This window comes from Eublepharis macularius, chromosome 15 (assembly GCF_028583425.1).
Source record: "Eublepharis macularius isolate TG4126 chromosome 15, MPM_Emac_v1.0, whole genome shotgun sequence".
NCBI classification, from domain to species: domain Eukaryota; kingdom Metazoa; phylum Chordata; class Lepidosauria; order Squamata; family Eublepharidae; genus Eublepharis; species Eublepharis macularius.
The window spans coordinates 41274880-41288695 of record NC_072804.1 but is presented as its reverse complement, the minus strand read 5'-3'; the positions used below and the strand labels follow the sequence as shown (position 1 = coordinate 41288695).

The 13816-nt window shown below is 44.4% G+C and overlaps 1 protein-coding gene across 1 annotated transcript in view; it reads right to left on the bottom strand.

The window, feature by feature from the left end:
• PTPRU (protein tyrosine phosphatase receptor type U) overlaps positions 1-13816 on the bottom strand; it is a 386725-nt gene that overhangs the window by 113369 nt on the left and 259540 nt on the right. The window contains exons 10-12 of the mRNA XM_054999127.1: positions 10444-10645; positions 3577-3679; positions 1672-1945 (exon numbers count right to left, since the gene is read on the bottom strand). Coding sequence (XP_054855102.1) covers positions 1672-1945; positions 3577-3679; positions 10444-10645 — 579 coding nt within the window. The remainder of the gene's footprint in view (positions 1-1671; positions 1946-3576; positions 3680-10443; positions 10646-13816) is intronic.

The window sequence follows — 13816 nt, the reverse complement described above, 5'->3', positions numbered from 1 at the left end:
TACAGCAGCAGCCACGTAACATAATCATGTTTATTATTTATATAATAAAGTGTAATAAGAGTAGAATACTACATGTGAAGGATACAAGTTAACTAACTGTGAAAAAGGTGTAATTTACTGGCTATAGAGCTAAACAGTCATACAACTTCTGGCAATGTCAATTTCAATCAAACGTACATAAATATAATCAGCAAACATGTCAACAAATTCAAGCTGCTGCAAAGAACAACAGTATATGATATATACTATATGTAGTCCTTATGGTCTTGTCATTCAACAGGTGCAGAATCCGGAAAACATCCCACAGGTAAGTTCCTATAAGGTAAGTACTATTCAAGTCCAATCAAATTAATAAGTTCCATTCATTCGTTTCTCTTACAAGTGGTAATGAAAAAGTTGGGACACCCAGAAGGACGTTACCCATCGGCCCAACAATCAGGGCCAGCAGAGGTACCTGATGTTTCGTCGCAAGACCTCCTTAGGGAGGATACAAGTTCCACCATAAAAAAGCCAGAAGTTGTATGACTGTTTAGCTCTATAGCTAGTAAATTACACCTTTATCATATCTAATTAACTTGTATCCTTCACATGTAGTATTCTACTCTATTTCAGTTTAGCTTTCAATGTGGAGGAGCCTCTCTTTTGTTTTGTTTATTATTTATATAATGCCCAAAGAATTAAGCACAACAGGAAAAGGTGAGAGCTTTCTAGAGTCCTCCTAAATGGTGGTCACAAAATGGTGGCATCAATGAAAAAAAAGGAAGGCGAAATAGCACTTGCAATATAACACAAATTAATAACAGCTGTCTTAGGCTGATCTGTAGGGAGCAGGGAGGTTTATCAATGGGGCAGTGCTGAGTAGTAGTTAGAGTGTTGGACTAGGATCTAGGAGACCCAGGTTTGAATCCCTCTCTCTGCCATGGAAGCTCTCTGGGTGACCTTGGACCTGTTATACTCAGCCTAACCTACCTCACAGTGTTGATTATAAGGGGGGGGGAGAGGGAGGAGAGGAGAATGATGTAAGCCACTGTCCCCATTGGAGAATAAAGATGGAGTGTGAATGATGTAAATAAATAAATAAATGGTCCTTGGCCAGAGGGGTTATAGTCAATATAAATTTAAGAAACTTTGTGTGTGTGTTTGTGCATATGCACGCATGCTCAGGGATGTGTGTGTTCCTGACAGCACAACCCAATTATAGGATCTCTAGTAGCTCGTGTTGAGTAAGAATGTTCCCTGTCACTGCAGAACCTCTGCCAGTCAAAGTAAGCAATATCGGACTAAATGGACTGAGGAGCCGACCCTGTACACTTCATATTTATTTACTTTTATTTATTTTACTTTTACCCTGCCTTTCTCCTCAATGGGGATGTAAAGCAGCTTAAATCATTATCCTCTCCTTCATTTTATCCTCACAACAACCCTATGAGGTAGGTTAGGCTGAGAGTATGTGACTGGGCCAAGCTCACCCAGCAAACTTCTATGGATTTGAACCCAGGTCTCCCAGATCTTCCTGACATTCTAACAACTACACCATGCAGCTTCCGTATGTAGTTCATCCTTCTGAAATGCAGATGAAGGACATCCTGGAAGTTGTCAGGAGAAGAAGACTGTGCTCTTTCAGAAGGGGATGAAACGAATCCTAGTTTACAGTCATAAGCTGTTACTCACCCCTTTGAGATTGCTCATGGCCTGGAAGTAGATGAGATATGCCTTCTTAGGCTCCAGGGGTGGATTCCAGTAGCCGCTATAAGTTTGATTGTCTCCGACAGTGAAAGGCTTCGCTTCTGTGAGGCTACTGGGAGGCAGTTCAGCTCCAAAGTAGTGAACTGAACCACGGGACATGGCATCATCGAAGGTAAGGGGCACTGGAAAGCATTCCTGGCCACCGAGCTCCCGCTTGATCTTCTTGGGCCTATCTTCTTCCACAATGACTTGGTATGTGCTGGGAACAGAGTCAGAGAAGCAGGATGGAGAAAGAGAAAAGGTAAAAATCAGGTGCAGGCTGGCCGAATGTACAAATATGCCCATAAGCCTGGTTTTTCAACCTAAAGTAATTTATAGAATTATTGGTAAAACAGAAGCAGAGATAACAAAATTTGAGCACCTTGGAGAAAGGGTGAAATAAAGATGGGACAGCTCTCTGTCATTTCCCCTTGTCAGGGATTAAAAGCCCATAAGAAGCTATCTCTAGCTGGAGAAACAGAAGGGGTGAAGAGTAACCTCTACAGATGCACACAAACCGGGAAAATGGAGGTTCGTGGCGGTTCATGGTTCATGAAAAGTGATGAAGCACGAACCACCATGAATTTGCCCAGTTTGCAAACCAGTTCGTTAGGTTCATGGTCTGTCACTTCCAGGCACCGGCAAAGTGGCTGCAGCCACAGCAATTTTCTAGCTGTTTGCATTTGGAAACAGCAAGAAAAGTTTCAAACTTCCCACCCCACTGCTTTTTTTACTCCCATTGAGAGAGAAAAACTGGGCGGGAAGTTTGAAAACAACACTTTTCTTGCCTCTTGCTGTCAGAACCACAAACCGTCTTGGTTTGTGATAAACTTTGGTTCGTATTTCAGTTCGTGCTCATCTCTAGTAACCTCACTTAATCCAAGAGCACCAGTGCTGCAGAGTGGTTAGAGTGTTGGACTAGGATCTGGAAGACAAAGGTCTGCATCTCCACTGCACACTCTGAAACCTCTCTGAATGACTTTGGGCCAGTCACAGCTTAATCTACCTCACAAGATTGTTGCTGTGAGGCTAAAATGGAGGAGAGGATTATGGTATTGCCTCAGGTCCCCATTGGGCAGAAAAACAGAGTATAAATATCTAAAATAAATAGAGAAAAAAACCTCAAACTGCTTTTGGAGGACATATTATATATAGGAATTTCCAGTCATTGAATTACTCATGTGTGGCCCACCTTGGGATATCATTTTGGTACAAAAGAGACAGACACTAGCCCACAAAACAGGCCTCAGAGAGGTTTACAAAGTATGTTATTATTATCCCCACAACAATCACCCTGTGAGGTGGGTGGGGCTGAGAGAGGTCCTAGAAGCTGTGACTGACTCAAGGTCACCCAGCTGGCCTCAAGTGGAGGAGTGGGGAATCAAACCCAGTTCTCTAGATTAGAGTCCCACACTCTTAACCAGTACACCAAACTGGCTCTCACACTCTGAGGGAAGGCTTTTTTTAAGGGGAATTTCCATCTGACTTCATCTAACAGGTAAAGCGTGAAAGGTGACACACAAATCTGACCAAGACTAAACCAGGAGCATGAGCAAGAAACAGGGCAGTTAAAATATCATTCAGGAGGAGTCGTTCAGCGAGTGCCCACTGCAAAAGAATGAGAGCACGCGCTACTCTCTTGATAGGGAACAAAAGCCGCTGTGTTCAGAAACAGAAACTCAAAATGAAGCAAGATCTCAATTTATTGGTAAGAATTTATGGTGAAATAATAGTCACAGATTAATAATTGCTGTAATAACCCACCCACCTGTCAATTCATTTCCATTCAGGAAAGGAATCAATTTATGTCCAAAATCAACTATAGTACATGATTCTCTTGATTCTGTGTACCTGATAGGTGCCCCTCTCCCCTGTGCTGGCCTCAGCAAAACTGTGATGGTGCTCTCCGACTCTCCCAGGGGAGAAGGCATGTCTCCATAATCAAAACTAGGAGCTAAAAAAAAGAAGAAGCAAAAAGACAATTATCAAATGTAATAAATTTCAAGGGCAGGCAGTGGACTGCAAGTTGGTAGCCTGTCTTTTGGCACCTTAAAGCCTAATACGTTTATTGTGGCCTGGGCTTTTGTAAGCCGGAGCCCATTTTCCCAGATGTAAGAAATGCCATATTCAGCTGGCAGAGGAATTTATACCCAGAGTTGCCAACAGCAGAAGAGTGGAAGAGAGCTATTAAAAAAGGGAAGGATGAATCACAGTCATGTACATAAACCTGTAAGGAGGAACAAATCCTTTTCTAATGAGCTAACTACCCCAAGTCCCGACTGAGTCCAAGGCTGATAGTATTATCATATTCTCTGTCATCCATTGGTCCAGCTGAATTGGCGATCATGGCCAAACGCTTGGGAGCTGTCCAGCAGGCCAGCCATCTTGGCAAAGCTCAACAATATCAAGGAGTCGGATGCTAAGAGCAAGGGAGCTGTCCAGAAAATCCAGGTGCTGAAAAAGCAGGCTCTGGTGTATAGGAATGTTGCACCAGCAACTTATAGGCAGCATACAAGATTTTTAAAAAATCTCCCTGGCTATTTAACCATTCTAAGTGAAGTAGTAGGGCCCTGATCCTGATGGCACTTAAAGTTTCTTCCTTCAGAGAAGCATCTGTAATGGGATGTCTTGTGCTGCCAAGGTTTGGGCTTTTAGTTTGGGCTTTGTTTCAGATTTATTGATGTGTTCCAGAGATAATCTTAGGAGGTGGGGGGTGGTGTCAACATGTCCAATTGGGATGTATCTAGTTTTCCTGATTTTGCTTGTTCCTTGGGTGGGGCTTGCTTTTATATAGTGGACTCAAGACTTTCCTCTAGGTGAGATGAGAGCTCCTCTCCTCACAGGCTAAAACATATTCTGGGAGAGACAGAGCATGTGTTTTAGCCTGTGAGGAATGGAGCTCTCATCTCATTCTGGTTCAGGGCTTGTTCAGTTCCTAGTAACTAGTAACAAGTAAGCTGCTGACTATGTATACCTGAGGCATTATTAGTCCTAGCAAGGTATATTCATCTTTATCTATATACATATGAAGGGATGAGGAACGGTATGGTATAGCCCAATCTCATCAGATCTGGGAAGGTAAAAAAGGTTGGTTTTTGAATGGGGGACCACTAAGGAAGACTGCAGAGGAAGGTGCTGGCGAACCACTTCTGTTTCTCACTTGCTTTGAAAGCCATTGCTTACAAGGCTGAGACTTGATGGCACATACATACATATGAATCTGTATAACACCGTTGGTCTATTGAGCTCCGCTTTGACTGGCTTGCTAGAATCCTGTCCAGAATGAGCTATGTGAGACCTCTCAGATGTATGAAAAGCATAAAATCCACCACTGAACCATGACCCCGTAAGCACTTAAGCTTTGGTGGGTACAGAGAAGATGCAGCCTTAATAATGAACTGACAGGAATGTGGAAACGTACTAATGCAGGCCTTCAAAGTGCCCATGCCCTCCTTCAAATGATACAGCAAAAGAGCTGCTTGCAAAAATTCCTGTCTTCCCTCTTTCTTTGCAGCAGCCCAGAGGCCCTGGTTAATTAGCAGTCACACAGGTCCACCACCTGCTGGCTTGTAATTCCTGGGCCCCTATTAAACAACATGGCAACCCATTCAGCACGGTTAATAGCTACACCACAGACATTAGCAAACAGCCCTAAGTACTGTATGGCTTGTTAATGAAGCCCAATTAATCCCTTGTTTGTGCCTTTGCAAGGCAGGGTATTTTGTCTCTCCTCTGTAATCTCCCCCCTGGCGTGTGTGTATGTGTGTTAGAGGGAGGCTGTTCTCACTATGAAAACGGCAGCTTTTTTCCCCTCCTCTTGGGAGCTAGCTTGGCATCTCTTGTCTTTGATGGTTGGCTGAATAGTTCAAAACAAACACTTGGAATATTTTGGCACGTATAGGCTGGGCCTTCGGAGTGTTCCATCCAGCAATGCCAGCCTTGGCACACATCGATCTCCCTATGTTATCTACATGCTCCTATTGTAAATTCTGGGCATTGGATTGAAGGCACCAGCTCCACTGCCAAAAAAGGGCAAAAAGGACAGTGGATGGGATAACATAGTACACATTTGGCAACAATATGCGATTTAGAAATCTGATGCTAGTTTAATTTCTAGGGTCCCATGGCTCTTCCTGACACCTTCCACAGTAAGGCAGGACTAGGATGGCTTTTACCTGGTAGCGATTCTCCACTGTGCACTCATTGCTGCTGCTAATACAGAGGTATTCACAGAAGCAACAAAGCATCCAAACAGGGAAGTATTCCATGCCTTCCCTACATTTGAGACCCAGAGCACTGTACTCTCAGGTTCAAATCTTCACTTTGCCACAGAAGTTCCTTGGACTGGTTACAAACACTCAGCCTAACCAACCTCACGGAGTTGTTGTGAGGACAAAACAGAGGAGAGGAGAACAACGTAAGATGTTTATGGTCCCCACTGTAGTGAAAGTTGGATAAATGAATAAATACATTTTCTCCCATGCCTGCCGTTTCACATACACACTCCCCACACGGCTGGAAGACTTTCTGACCATTTTCTTAAACAAAAAAAAATAGTAAAAGCCATATCACTATAATGTGATAACGCTATAGCAATATAGCTACTATATTTTTTTAAAAAATGTTACGGAAAAAGTCGGACAATAGGGTAGAAGGGGAAAATGCAGGCAGAAAGGTTAAAAAATCCTCACTCTTCTTGTCCACACAGTTGGAAAACCTGGTTTGATGATGATCTTTCCAGAACAATTGTACTAAAGCAGGCTTCAGAAAGAAGAGATGGGGGAAGTATGAAAGCAAACAAATGCAGCATGATTAAGGCACGATGACACAAAAACCATGTGTATTTCTACATTCATTCCATATTCTGTATCCAAACTTCACCCGGAACCTCAAAGCACTACGTGATCGAGTGGAGTGCAAGTGGAGCACAAATGAACAGGGAGGAATACATGTGAGTCTGTTCACTTGCCATTCAAGTGTAATTCGTCACTTCTAACTTGGCCCTCAGTGAGTGTGAACACTGGCACTGCCTCCAAAGGAATTACACACATCTGACTCTTTATTATGTTTGTTTTCCAGCCACAATGCAACAGAAAGCTTTTTTCAGTGTGCCACCAACTTAAACCCATCTCCCGAGCAATCATGAATCCCTGATGTACCATTGATCTTGGCCATAACGAAACAGATCTATATCCCTAAATAAAAAATCCTCTTCAGAGCAGGAAAAGCACACTCGAGATTCTGTGAAATCTAATGTAAAAAACACGAACTCTCTCTGCTCAGATATAACCACGTTATCTATTCCACCTCAAACAACATTTCCCACTCATGCAGATAATATCATTTCTCTAAGACCAGTTCTAGAGAGACACGGGGCCGACAGCGTTCAATTTCTCCTGTCCCAGACCACCCCTTCTAATAGATACCATCAAAGCCGCTCCAGTGAGTTAGGAAATGTGTTCCATCACCGGAGCCACCATAATGTAAACAAGCCGGCTTTTGGACCACCAGGCAAGTAAATTATCCAGCAGGGTTGTAAAATGTAATGCATACTGTTTCCATTTGAATTCTGACTGCAGGGTAGCTGGAAAAGGGGAGGGGATCTCTGGAGCATGAAGAATCCATTTGCAAGGGGAAGCGTATTTAAAGCCGTCTGCTCAGTGGGATGTATGGTTACTCTGTCAGTTTGATACTGTGGCATTGCCACCCATCCTGATTGCCACAGGACCGCTGTGGCTGAGCTATCTTTGCCTGGCAAAGAGCATGAGAGCCTCCTCTCGTAATACATACACAATAGCTGGGAAGTTCTGAAGCATCATCCATAAAGAATAATGACCTTTCCAGTCATTGGACATTTGGGGAAATAACCGTATAGCTGAAACTCCAATTCTCCAGGGAAGCCAGCTGCTTTCCCCTTAAGACTCAGTTCTGGTGCATGGCCAGTGCAGTTTTGCGCTTCTCAAATAACAGTCTTTTGTTGCTAGAGACCAAGCGACTGCATCAGTCCTACAGTTCCTCCAAGCTAATGCATCAGTCAAAGCAGCATGGCACCTATTGTGCAGCGCCTGCAACATAACCAGCAATGAAGAACACCATTGCTCTGTCAACCACTTCAAAGTTGTTTTAGTACTTTTTCTAAAAAATCCACAGAGCTTCAGTGATTCCCTGTTGTAGCAATAGTATGAGACTAGTCATGGAATCTTAAAAGCAGAGACTTTGCCATAACTGCCCCCACAATCAGGGCGGGATGGGTATCTGCCAGTGAGAAGGTATTCTTTGTGGCAGTGCTCCATCCACTGAAGGCCCATTCCTTATCTATTTGCTAGATACCACCATGTTGGCCATGTAAAAGCTTTGGGGTGGGGTACAGAAGCCATGGCTTCTAATGTATTTGGAGGTGTTCTTACATTTAGCTTTTCTTGAGCTTTCTAGGCACTCTAATTTTTTTCCAGTGATTTGTATTGTCTTGGTTATTGTTATGAGCCTGGGCCTACATAGTGAGGCCCAGTGGCTCCAGAGAAGCCTGTACTAGAGTGACTACAGAACCAACATTTCCCAGGTCCCCTTCGAACCCTGTGATTGGTTAAAAGAGGATCTGGAAGGGAAAAAATGCACCAATACAAAGTAGGGGGATGGTGCCTGAGAAGAAGGGGGAAAAGGCCTTGCCACAGTGGGAGGAGGTTCACTCCTAGGGAACAGAGCTGAGGAGAGGCTGCTGCAGACGGAGGGATCCCTCATTCAGAAGGGTTGAGTCAGCTTGAAGCCAGTCAGCATGAGGCAGCTAGGAACAGTCTAGTTAGACACGTTAGGGTGTTTTATTTGGTTGTCACCTACCTTTACTGTTCTCTTTATTCTACAAAGTTTTGAAAACCAGTTGTTACTAGACCTTTTAAAATTGTTTATTATTCTGCCTGGGTCCTCACGCTTCATTCGGTCACATATAATATAAAACCCACTGGGAAAGATTAAACAAAAGGGGCCGGGTGGGTGCTCTCAGCCCTCCCGAGGAGACCTGTACCAGAGTGGTGGCAGCCTACAGAGAGCTTCCCTGGGCCCCTGCCTGCGACAGTTATCATATATAGATTCGGTTTTAAGCTAATGTGCTGTAAGCTGCCTCAAAAAACACGTGACTGAAATTTCAGGGTCGGGAGTCGGATTGGAGCATCAGTTCTCTTGCTGGAGCTCTAGAACTGTGGTGGGGATGCGGTTCAATGGTAAAGTGCCTGCTTTGCAAGGTCACCGTTAACACAACCAAGGAGCAGGTGATGGGAAAGACCTCCACCTGAGGCCCTACCGAAGTGCTGCCAGATAAGAGTAGACAATATTGGCTTGATAGACTAAGGATCTGACTCTGTAGACGGCAGCTTGATGTATTCATAGGTTCAGTGCTCCAGACCTGCTTTTGCAAATCTGTGCATGGGGCTGTACGGGAACCACAAGAAAGAAGTAGCAAGCACCAGCAAGGGTATCCCCTTCCTGCAGCAAGGTTCTGGCCCTTCCCCTTATATGCCTCTTTCAGGGTTGTGTGTTCCTCTTTGCTAGTGTTGGAAAGTGGAACCAGCAAAGCAAGACGATCACTCCTGCAGCCAATCTCCAGTGTTCAGGGATGGGAGACATTTGGGTGATGGTTCTCGACCAGAGCAAGAGTGAAAATACAGGTCATGTGTTTAAATTGCATGAGTCAGTGGGTATGCATTTGCAACAACATGTGCATACTTTTCAGTGCTGAACATGTTATGGATAAGGCAAAAAATGCTTTAATCAGGGACATGCCATCTCGACAGACACATTGCTCCCTCATGTGAAGGAACAGAGAGGCTGAAAATCAATGTGTGTCATGGCTGCAGTAAAAGTAGCCTTTGATCCTCACTCCTGTACACCTTTTAGGAACCCTCCACATGGCTGCTGGAAACACGTCTGACTTGCAGAAGAATTGAAATGGAAACCTGGAGTGATTTCCTTCCTCGCCTCTTGCCAAACAGAACTGGACACATTTCACATAAACCTGGAGCATGCAGAAGCATCAGTCCTAACCCTTTCTTACATTTTCCCAGGACTGTTGCAGAAGCAGTGTTCCATCGGGGATCATGTTCCTCCAGCTTAGCAAGACCAACAAAGAAAGAAAGGCGAAGAGGACAGAAGCAAAAATGAAAGACAAAGGAAAGTGAGAGACACACAGTTGGAAAGAGATGGAAAGAAAAGAAACAAGAAAAAGAGGGGGGAAGAGGGGAAATAAAGTAAGTGAGAGAACAGGAGAGGAAGGAAGGAAGGAAGGAAGGAAGGGTGAGAGAACAGAAGACAAAGAAAGAGACAGCGACAGAAAGAAAAGGGTGAGAATCTGAAGGCAAAAGGGAAAAGTGTATTGAAGTGGAACTAGAGGGGGAAAGCCTGGCATAGTTAATGAAATTTCCCTGCATCAGCAGCTGGCAAAGAGCCTTACAACCGAGTGCCACAATCACATATGGGTGTGTTTGTCAGCAGAAAACCAGCTCATCACACTCATCAATTTGTTTTCCTCAGGAAAAAAGGCACAACTTCTACGTGCTTGCCAGATGTCACTGTATCCAAGGCATGGCAGTAATTCCCTGGCCCATAAACTTGGAACGGGAGACACGGGCTCCAAGTATCGAAGTCAAGTCCTGGCTTCTGGCAAAGCCTTACATTTCCCACCAAAGGAAGAACCTTTCCACCTCACCCTCCACCTCCCGCATCCCCTACCTGAGATGTTGGTGGTGATCTCCGTCAGTGCCGTCTGGCCAAAGCCCTTGCCGGTCCGTGCCCGCACTGAGAAAAGATAGGTGGTTCCAGGATGCAGGTTGGAGAAGACATGGTAGGTTTCATTTCGGAGCTTGGAGACGGTGCGCCGAGGACCAGGTACGTTGACTGCGGGGTCGGAGGATTCAATACTCTGGTAGCTGATCTACGATAAGGGGACATACTTTAAGAACGCTGAAGCTGCCTTTTGCTGAATCAGATCGCTGGTGCGTCCAAGTCACAACCATCATCTCAGACCGGCAGCAGCTCTCCAGGGTCTCAGGCAAAGGCCTTTCACATCATCTACTACCCTATCCTTTTAAAAATGGAGATGCTGAGGACTGAACCTGGGAGTTTCTGCATGCAAAGCAGATGCCTTAACACCAAGCCACACACACCTTCCCCTATACAGAATCCACTCTTGTGAATTTTAGATAGAACAGGATTTTTTTTGCTCACTCCAGTGTTCCTGGATATTTCTGCCAAAGCCAAAGCTAGAGCATCCCTGAAAGACGGCTGTCTATACTATGCTATGGAAACCTCTAGCGAAGTAGAGTTCACCTATCCCTGATGTAACTGGTTTCATTATCAAACTGCTCACCCCATTTAGGAAATTTCAGCTAAAGTTCAGTTCTACTCTCGTTACTCAATTCCAACAGGTCTAATTTTGCCATCTGGGGCACAAGAGAACAACTCTTTGCCGCAGACTATATGACAGCCCAAGTATTTGACTGGTGCAGTCAAGATCTCCATCACTCTTTATTTTTTGCAGGCTAAATATATCCAACCTTCAATACATAGCATTTGTGTTCCAACCAATTCACTGTCCTCCTATAGATCCCTTCCAACTTGTCTACATATTTTTTCAGATGCCCAAAGTACTACTCATGCCTCAGACACTAAGTTTCTATTGTGGTGGTGGCGAGTGCCGTCAAGTCATAGATGAATTATAGCAACCCCTGGTGAGGTTTTCACGGCAAGAGACTAACAGAGGTGGTTTGCCATTGCCTGTCTCTGCAACCCTTGTCTTCCTTGGAGGTCTCCCATCCAATTACTAATCAAGGATGACCCTGCTTAGCTTCTGAGATCTGACGAAATCAGGCTTGCCTGGGCTATGCAGGTCAGGGCAAAGCTTCTATTAATACCTTCTAAAATCTCATTCACCTTTTTTACAGCTGCTTCACATGGCTGACTTATGTTCAGCTTCTGATTGACTGAAATCCCAAGATCTTTTTCACAGTTCCTGCAGCCAAGCCTGGTATCCCTCACCGTACACCTGCACATTTTGCTTTTTGCTTAAATGCCAAACTTTTTCTTTGTTTCTGATGAATTTTGATTTTATTAGTTTCAGAGCAGCTTTCCAACTTATTTTAATTAATATGCTTGCTGCTACTCAGTTAACACACACATCTACTGTCTGTACACAATCTGAATCTGGTTTTTATTCAATATTGTAAGTAACCCCTCCCCAGTTGTTTCTAAGCAGAAAGGCAGGGTAGAAATTTTTGAGAAAGAAAGGAAGGAAGGAAGGAAGGAAGGAAAGAAGGAAAGAAGGAAAGAAGGAAAGAAGGAAAGAAGGAAAGAAAGATATGGCCCCCAATCTGGAATCTGAAATACTGCGTTTCAATTGTCCTTATTTACCAGAGATAGCTCCTTATTTCCTTGCTCTTCGGTAAATCCCTATCCTGATTTTGTCTTTGGGGGAGGTTTTTCCTTAGTGTGATTTGCTTAAAGTTGTCAGTGTGGTGTGTAGTGGTTAGAGTGTCGGACTAGTATCTGGGAGCCCCAGGTTCAAATCCCCACTCTGCCATGGAAGTTGGCTGGGTGACCTTGGGATAGCCATACACTCTCAGCCTAACCTACCTCACAGGGTTGTTCTGAGGATAAAATGGAGAGGTGGAGGAGGGCAATGTAAGCCACTCTGCATTTAATGTGCATGCTCACATAAAAATTAAGGCTTCACAGAGTACACCAGTCCACCATATCACACTGGCGGTTGCTGGAGTCTGTTTTGAAGAGTTTATAACTTAAATATAACTTTAACCAAGAGAACGAATATCCCCTAGGTTGCAGATCAGTGGACGGCAAAATAAATAAATGCAGCAGGTGGAAGAGAGCCTTAAGCTAGATACGTAATTGTGGGAGGCTGAAGAAAACTTGGGTGTGATACTTACATGGCAATCCCAAACAGAGTCACAGCCGTCTTAGCTAATGGTTTTAGAAGACTGTAACTCTGTTTAGGATTGCAATGTTAAGCTGCTAGAAGCGCTTCCTTATTTTCATCCCTGAAATATTGGAGGGCGCGGCCTAGACCTCCTCAGCAAGAAGCAGACCCCAGGCACTTACAAAGGGGATGAAAAGCCACTTGAATTCTGCAGTCTAAACAATGGGCTCAGAGGGGGAACTATCAAGTTGTCCTTAATCTCAAAGATTGTAAAACTGTGTATCTAGAATTACAATAGAGCCTACGTCACTCTCCAAAAGCCCCCGTTCAGCCGCCGGCACAGCAAGAAAAGCAGGGTTGATAGGGATCTGCTTTTCTCTTTGCTGTTTTCTGTGCTCCAATAATTTTTGTTGATGCCAGAGAGGGCAGAGGCACAAGCTGAAAAGCAGAACGAGATAAGAGGGGGTCTTGCCTGGCTGCATTTGGGAGAGAACGTGGCAGAAACCAAACACAGAGATACGCCTATTCAAGGAGCTCTGCCGCCGGGTGATGACAGAGACAATCGGACCTTTTTCTCTATACCCTGAACTTAGCAGAATTCAGCTAACAAAGGGAATCTGTCCCCTCGGTGTTTTGCTGAGAAGACAACAAATACCAGCTGTTATTTCAGTACTTCCTGACATGATAGGCCTCTGCTAGATCTACCAAGCAGTGGTCTGCCTCAACATTACAGCCTAAGGAGTTTCTACTGCTCAACATTCGTGAGGTATTCGTGAGGTAACAGATCCCCAACTGATTCCCCAGACCAAAAGATATGATATTATGTTCACGAAGAGCTAACTGACCTCTGTACTGGGGAACAACTCGAGGACTTTGCATCAAATATTCAATGCGAGTTTTGTGCCTCCCAGACTTTTGTGCCTCCATTTTCTCCTCATGACCACAACTGTGCTTATATAGTGCTCTTCTGGACAGATTAATGCCCCATTCAGAGCAGTGAACAAAATCAGCATTATTATTATTCCTCACAATACAGCTGGGGGGCTGGGACTGAGAGGAGTGGCTTACCCAAGGCCACCGCCTGAGCTCATGACAGAGGCACAAGGGTAGAAGTGTCTTCAGCCTTCCCTCTCCCCAAGCCATTTTGCTTTTCTCAAACAGTCTGTGGAGTTA